This window comes from Mus caroli, chromosome 10, assembly GCF_900094665.2.
Source record: "Mus caroli chromosome 10, CAROLI_EIJ_v1.1, whole genome shotgun sequence".
Lineage (NCBI taxonomy): Eukaryota > Metazoa > Chordata > Mammalia > Rodentia > Muridae > Mus > Mus caroli.
In genome coordinates this window covers 101,678,627-101,686,557 of record NC_034579.1, presented here as the reverse complement: position 1 = coordinate 101,686,557, position 7,931 = coordinate 101,678,627, and the positions used below count along the sequence as shown (strand labels likewise).

General features: G+C 38.7%; 1 protein-coding gene across 6 annotated transcripts in view; it reads left to right on the top strand.

Moving 5' to 3' along the window:
* Syt1 (synaptotagmin 1) overlaps positions 1-7,931 on the top strand; it is a 507,387-nt gene that overhangs the window by 313,405 nt on the left and 186,051 nt on the right. For all 6 annotated transcript variants that reach the window (XM_021173816.1, XM_021173812.1, XM_029482353.1 and 3 more), the window contains one exon: positions 6,409-6,588. In XM_021173816.1, the coding sequence (XP_021029475.1) occupies positions 6,426-6,588 (163 nt within the window). In that variant the 5' untranslated portion in view covers positions 6,409-6,425. The remainder of the gene's footprint in view (positions 1-6,408; positions 6,589-7,931) is intronic.

Here is a 7,931-nt window from a genome sequence, read left to right as displayed (position 1 = left end):
AAAGCTTTTCGGTGCCTACGGCCTCTGAAAGCTTGCACCCTGCTTCCGTCTCATTCTGCTGGTCTTTATGGCACATGCTGACGCAGGCAGGCTTCAGACAGCAAACAGGATTCATTTACCATTGCTTAGATTCCCCTGAAATGATTCGTGAGATGAACCGCTGCTGAGAATAACAACCTAACAACCGTCTAGAGCATCCCCAGGCAAACAGCAGCTCATTCTGGCAGAAAGTGAAAGTGAGATGCCTTAAAAATCTTAAGAAAACTCTCACTCCAGACACAGGATAGTGTGAAAATATACATTGTAAGAGACTATATCTGTTGAGTGTGCAATCTGTCACTCAGCATTTTTTTTTTAAAGCTATGTAAGAGGAGCCCCACATCAATCAGTATTGTCAGATAGCAGCCTTCCACATACAACAGTTAGGGACAAGAGTGTGAACTTAGTAACATAATTTGCCAGGTTTGCATACAAATTGTCCTGGGAACTAACAAGCCTAGGGAACCCAAACATTCAGTTTGATTTCTTGTTGTGCTTTCTGGATTCCGTGAAGCAGACATGCAGATAACCCTATTAGCCTTTGGATAATTTCTACAGGAATTCAACGGTATCTGAAAGAATCATGGTCGTATGGGAACATAGAAACTGCTGTAGCACAGCAGTTCACAGCCTTCTGAATGCTGAGACCCTGTAATATAATAGTTCCTCATGTTGTGGTGCCCCCAACCATAAAATTATTTTCATTGCTACTTCAGACATGTAAGTTTGCTACTGTTCTGATTCATAATGTTTGAACCATAATCATCTGAATTTTTATGGTCTCAGGCAACCCCTGTGAAAGGGTTTCCTTACCCCGCACCCAAAGGGCTATAGCAGCTCTGGGTGAGACATCTGGGTTTGGAATCCTGGCTCTGCAAAGCAAACATGTGTTTGTTCTTGTTTGTATTCTCTGGACACATCAGAGCGTTTCATAACTTATATACTTAGATAATAGTTTTATTGGCCTGACTACATTTTTCAGTCATTATTTTTATTTTAGATGCATGTTGTATTCTAATGAGAGAAAGAAAGTCTGTGTACTGTGTATTTGGGTGGATGGGGAAGTTGGGAGGGTCTGGAAGGAGTTAGGGAAGAGAAGCTGTAATCAGAATATCTTATATGAAAAAATCTGTTTTCAATTAAAAATAACTTTAAAAGATGCCTTAGCAGATTATAGGTGCTTGCCTCGAAACCTGAAATCCTGAGTTCAATACCCAGAGCTCACATGAGACCAATAAAGAATCAAGGACTACACATTGCTCTCTAACCTCTGTGTACATACACTATGGCATGTGTGCCCACCCACATCATGCACACACACATACACACATGTAACTACATACATACGTTTTCAAATAAGTAATGTGGAGATAATTGGACCTCCTTACTTCAAAGATTATTGTAAGGAATATGGATGTACAGTTAGAATATTGCTTGATGCATGGCAAGAGATTTATATTTGAATGTTGTTTATTGGCCTCAGACCAGGGTAGTATCAGACCCTCATCCTTCCTTATACCTGCTAGGACCATGACCATACGGCATCTACATAGACCTTTCCCATGACCAGAGCCTGTGAAAGGGAAGCTTGATGGAGAAGGCGCTACTCATGGGCAGACTTAAGATAAAAATGAGATAAGGGGGAAAGTACGGCAAATACAGACACCTTAAACACATTGAGGCAGCTGTACATAAACCAGAAAATGACCCTTTCTTAACACAGAACCTTATTTCTTTTTTTGTATGTTGCACGGAAACTCATGTCAATGTTTTCCAGTATTTTATCATCTGTTAAGTTAATCCTTTTGTTATATCAGTCACCAGAAACCAGCCACCAGCCACCATAACATATCCCTGTCATGTCTTGCTTCCCCCCTTACATTTCCCAAGAAAGTGTATTTGTCTGAATTTCGGAGAAGATGCACCTTGAGGCTGCCATCCAAGCACCTGCAAACTGATGGGAGAGGTTGGTATGCTGCTGAGCTTCACACTCTGCCTGAGCATCCTCAGGCAAGGGAAGAATTTCAATGAAAATGGCAACAGGAGTTCATTATTTTTCCAAGTTCTTTCCCAGTCAATGTGATCATAGTTCCTGGGGACCTCCCCTGCCTTTGACACTAGTGGTAGAGTTAGAGTAACCTTTAGGAACAAGAGATTGGCAGGCCAGCTCTCCTTGGCCAGGTCCAATTCAATGGAAGAAGTATTGGGCTATGTCTGTCAGCAACTGGTACTTGCTGAACATCATATAAAGAAAGAGTAGGGGCTCCTTACTGAACCTAGGGATTAAAATAGGAAAAAGAAGGATGCATGTGGCAGCTACATTGGCTTTATACCTGCTCTGTGACAGATGGAAGACACTCATGAAGTAAAAATCCCAGAATTCTGTCCTCTTCCTCTATACAAAAACACCCATTTCCTCGTGGCTCCTGGACTATTTTTAATGATTATGGCAAAAATAACTTACAGTTTTGGGGTCTTGGGTCTTATAATATGTTCTTTGGTAATACTTTTGATAATTCTTCACCTTTTTGTTTGGCCTTGAAGTTTTGTGTACTTTTATTACAAATTGCAATACTTAAACATGGTGATTTCATGCAGTATAATAAAGTATCCCATTTTTTAATCTGAGAAATACATACAAACTTTTAAATCTAGAGCTAGACATAACTAAAGTCCTTAAAAGAATAAAAATGAGGGAATAGGACGTTGTCATAACAACAGAGATCCTGATTTCCTGTAGGTTACACCACAAAAATGAACCTTTATGAGACTTTACTATTTTGTCTACAGTGTATTTCAGCCAATGGCCATTTTGTATATTCTTTTGCTGAAAATTTTGCCTTGCTGTTTTTCCTTAAGATTTAGTTTGTTTGAACGTGTTTTCAATCCAGCCTTAGGATGCTAAACTCACATTGTGGCCCTCATAAGAACAATTTTAACACATTGCTTTTATACTTTAAAATCACTCAGATTTATACCATATTAAGAACATAAACACATAGAATGTAAACATTCTACCAGAAATTTGACATTGACTCCATCTTTCCAACTGCTTTCATATGAAAGCCCTTTATTTACAAACAACGCGCAATCAGTGTTATGTCTCACCGTGTATATTTAGCAACTAATATTCCCTTGTGCTTTCAAGTTTGAAGCTTTTTAAGACAAGGTTAATGCTATTATTTTATAAATTGCCACAATTATTTGACTCTGATAGGTAATTCTGATACTAAAGGTCCTATACATTTTTTTTGTATTAGAATGTATATCAGCAATTCATTCTTTATCAGTGATTCCTAGAATAAGGATAAACCCTTTCACCTATTTTGATATATTCTACTATTTTGGGTCTAGAAAGCATGTTCCAGTTCTACCCCTCCTCACAATTGCCCAGTTCCTTGTATGCTGACCTTTGCTATCGATATTTTGCCAAAATGCTAGGTAAATATGTCCTTGTTAACTTTCAGGTTTTTAATATAAAGAAGGAATTGATCACACTATCTTTTCTTATCTTTGAGCAAAGACTTTATGTTCATATCCAATAGTAGTTTTTTTTCCAGTATGCTAAAATTTTGTTCTCCCAAGATAAATGACTATGCATATAAAGTTATGCAATCTGTTCCCTGTTATTTAGATAGCATGTGTTTCTCATTCACCGGTAAATAGATTTAAAAGAAAATCATAAGTACACCAGTAGTGGGTACTTAAATGGTACTGTAATATTTGGCTAGCTGAAGAGACCTAGATCAGGGGCTGCCCATGTAGGACATGTGGCTTATGCAGAAGAGACACATGACTGATTCTTTATATATATTTTTATGAAAATAATCTTTCATACATTATTGCCTCATCTCCTCCCAGATAATACCAGCCTCCTCCTACATCCAGTTCCATGCCGCCTTTCTCTCCTTTTTTAGAAAAAAAAAACAAAAACAAAAACAAAAACAAAAACAAAACAAACAAACAAAAAAATCCCATCAAATAAAAAGAAGACAAAGAAAATGAGCAAACTAAGAAAAACAGAAAGGGAGGGAGGGAGGGAGGGGAGGAAGAAGGGAGGGAGGGGAGGAAGAAGGGAGGGAGGGGAGGAAGAAGGGAGGGAGAGAAGGAGGCAGAGATCCAGAGAAACAGAGAGAGAGAGAGAGAGAGAGAGAGAGAGAGAGAGAGAGAGAGAGAACATAAACACATCAGAACACATAAGCAAAACCCAATTAGCAATGATCATGAAGAGACCAGAATCGTTAAGGTGAAATCTTCTGGCAATTATTTCCTTAGGGTCAATGCACGGAAGTTCCAGGGATGACTTAGGTTGTCTCCAAATTAAAACTGTTTTTGAAGGTGTGAAGGGGTCATGAAGAGCAGCTGAGGGCTGGCATTGTGAGAAGCCAAAAGGAAAGGTTTAACCTCAGTAGCCATGGAAAACCCAGGATTGAAGGGTCCATTGAGAGAAGTTGGGGCAGGACACCATGGAAAGCACCCAAGAATGGCTCTTAGCAAAAGTGCAGCCCACTTCCAGTAGAAGACTTGAGGATTTTGCAGACAGCAGCAGAGCTGACTTCAGCCATGAGACTCACTGGGTGCTGTGGCAAACTCTTTGGAACCAAAAGGATTGTGAGGGAATGGCAGACATTGAACACTGAGTTATTTGTACTGTTAGCGTTCATTTTTCTTGGTCTAGCTTGTGACTCTGCCTTGGTTCATTCCTCTTGGAATAAGAAAGTATTAAATTTATTTTGATTTTGTAGGAGGTCATATTTGAGAGGTTAGGAAGTTTTTAAAGAGACTTTGGATTCTTAAATTGACTTTGGATTTTAAAGAAATTAAAGTTGTAAAATATTCAAATTTGTAAAACCTGGGAGTTTAAGTTTTGAACAAGTTTTATATTGTGATGATTATTAATGTGATTTTTGAGGGGTAAACAGAAAAGAAAAAGTTACTGTTAGCTGGTATTGTATTGGTGTGTCAATCTGACAAAGGGTCAATTGTCCTGGCTAGTTTTTATGTTCACCAGACATAAGCTAGAGTCATCTGAAAGCAGGACACCTCAATTAAGAGAATGCCTCCATAAGACCCAGCTGTAGGCAAATTATAGGGCATTTTCTGTTAGTGATTAATGTGGGATGGTTTAGCCCTTTGTAGGTGGGGACACCCCTGGGCTGATAGTCCTGGGTACGCTAAGACAGCAAGCTAATCAAGCCATGAAGAACAAGGCAGTAAATAGTACTCCTCTATGGCCTCTGCATCACTTCCTGTCTCAGGGTTCCTGCCCTGTTGGAGTTCCTGCCCTGACTTCCTTCAGTGACTTACTCTAACATGGAAGCATAAGTAAAGTAAACCCTTTCCTCACCAGGTCACTTCCGGTTGTAGTTTGATCACAGCAGTAGTCACCCTGAGTAAGACAGAGAGCAAGTTTATTTCTTCCCACTTTATAAGCATCAAGTTGAGAAGTCATACAGGCTTCCAAACTTCATTTAGCTGGAGAATAAGACTAATATTACTGTCTTCAAAGTTCCAAGCCAAAATGTTTTCATTGACAACCTTAAAATTAATTAGGTTTTTTTTTTTTCAGTTCAAAGGTAAATAAGCATTTTAAATGATTGAATGAGTGGATTTAATAAAATAGTTCAATAAGAATGAAGCTAGGTGAATTTAAATAATTAAGCAGACAAGGCCTGTTTCATTATCAGTGTCTTTATATATGGAGTCAATTATGCCACATTTACAGTTAACCTAAAAATAACAGAAGAGGTAAATTATTGATCAGAGTATCACCTCCAGTAAAGGTCAAAAAATGACTAGGGATAAAACTTATCCTTGATCAGAGATTCAAGAAACACTTGCTGTATAATGTTTATTGTGTTCTAGGCTTCTGGTATTATGCTATATAGACTGTTATTTTAAGTCACTAACAGTTTGTATGCAATCACTTAGCAGCATTTCCAACAGTAATATCCATAATTTGTGCAGTTTTTTTCCTTTTAAAATAATACAAAATGCTTAGAGTATATAGAACATGGCTGTCATCAACAATCTTGTTCTACACACTCTGGGAAGATATCATTAAAGATTAAATTCATGCGGGAAAACTGGGCTCATACACCTAGCTAATAGATTTGAGGGCTTATATGGTATTGTCGGGAGAGAATGCTAGTGACTACATTTGGTCTTAGCCTTCCCGGAAGGAGCTCTCCACTCACTGTGGTTCCATAAATATTTCATGAGCCAGCATAAAGTAATATGCTAATGACAGCCTGCTTACCCTGTGAGCAGGTGCAGTGTGGGCAGCGTGTTTTCATCTTACGTACACCTGTAAGATGGGGTCAGGCATGGCGTTCTGAATTGGCTTTCTCTTTGTTTCCCCCATCACAGTTCCGCTTGAACCAAAAATGGTGAGTGCCAGTCGTCCTGAGGCCCTGGCTGCCCCTGTCACCACTGTTGCGACCCTTGTCCCACACAACGCCACGGAGCCAGCCAGTCCTGGGGAAGGGAAGGAAGATGCCTTTTCTAAGCTGAAGCAGAAGTTTATGAATGAACTGCATAAAATTCCATGTGAGTATACTACCTTCACTTGAATAGAAAGAAAAGACTGAACAGTCGTTTAAAATCATTGGAAAATCAGCTGATTTTATATGGTAGTACTCCAGTGACATGTAATTTTGGAAATGGAAAATGACTTTTTTTCTTTATCTGTGTTTTATAAATAATAGCACAGTTGATAATGAAATTATATGTGTTGGGTTTTAATATAGGTTGGTCCTTAATTTTCTGTTTCTTTGATAACAGTAGTGCCTATAGGTTGTATTATATGAAGTTTAGACTGGTATTGATGGAATTGTTATACAGGAAAGACTACATTGGCTGATACCTTCCCACTCTTACAAGTTTGATTTTCTTTCCTTTGTTAATATTTTTAAAACCTGTCTTTCTTCCGTTGATTTGTTAATATTTCAAAAGCTTTCACCTACTTTTAATATTTTTGTCAATGGGAAACACGAAGCCAATGGCTAGGCTTATTAGAGTAAATGTAACACGAAGTCTAACCCGTGGGATTTAGCTTTTCAAATTTTCTTTGTATATTTACAGATAAGATATATTTACTGTGTATAATGACAGTATTTTCAGCTATGCATACTGTATATTGCCCTACTTGCTAAGTATCATGTGGGCACTACCTCACATAGAACCTTTTTTTTTTTTTTTTTTTACTGACAACATCCAACCTCCACTGGCTTAGCTCAACACTACTACAGCCCATGTTGTGCACTCAGTCTCTTGAGTTTACTTTCTTCTCTAAACCGAAGTTTGTGTCCTTCGGCCGTTTCACTCAGCTGCTCCTCAAACCCCAGGTCCTTTGACGTTCACATGTGCTCTGTGGCATATGTGAGCATGCATGCACACACGCGCACACACATGCACACACATGCACACACATGCACACACATGCACACACATGCACACACATGCACACACATGCACACACATGCACACACATGCACACACACGCACACACATGCACACACAATGTCTACACACAATGTCTACACACAATGTCTACACACAATGTCTACACACACAGTCGTAATAATAAATAAGATATACAATGTAGGTGAATGTGGAATGTTTTCTTTCTTAGTATTAGCAAAGGATTTGTTTTCTTGGTTTACCTTTGAGATAGTGCATCTAAATAATATTGATCTTTGCACAGTAATGTTGGGTCATTTAACTACTGACTCCTTTCATTACATCTAAAAATTTGGGAATGACCCTCTGAGTCTCTTTATATGATCATATCATGTGCCAACAGGAAAAGTATTGCCCGCCGCTTTTGTTCCCCCTGGTAAGAACACACTCAGGGCAACCGGAATCTTCTGCGGCACAAGCTTTATTGCTTA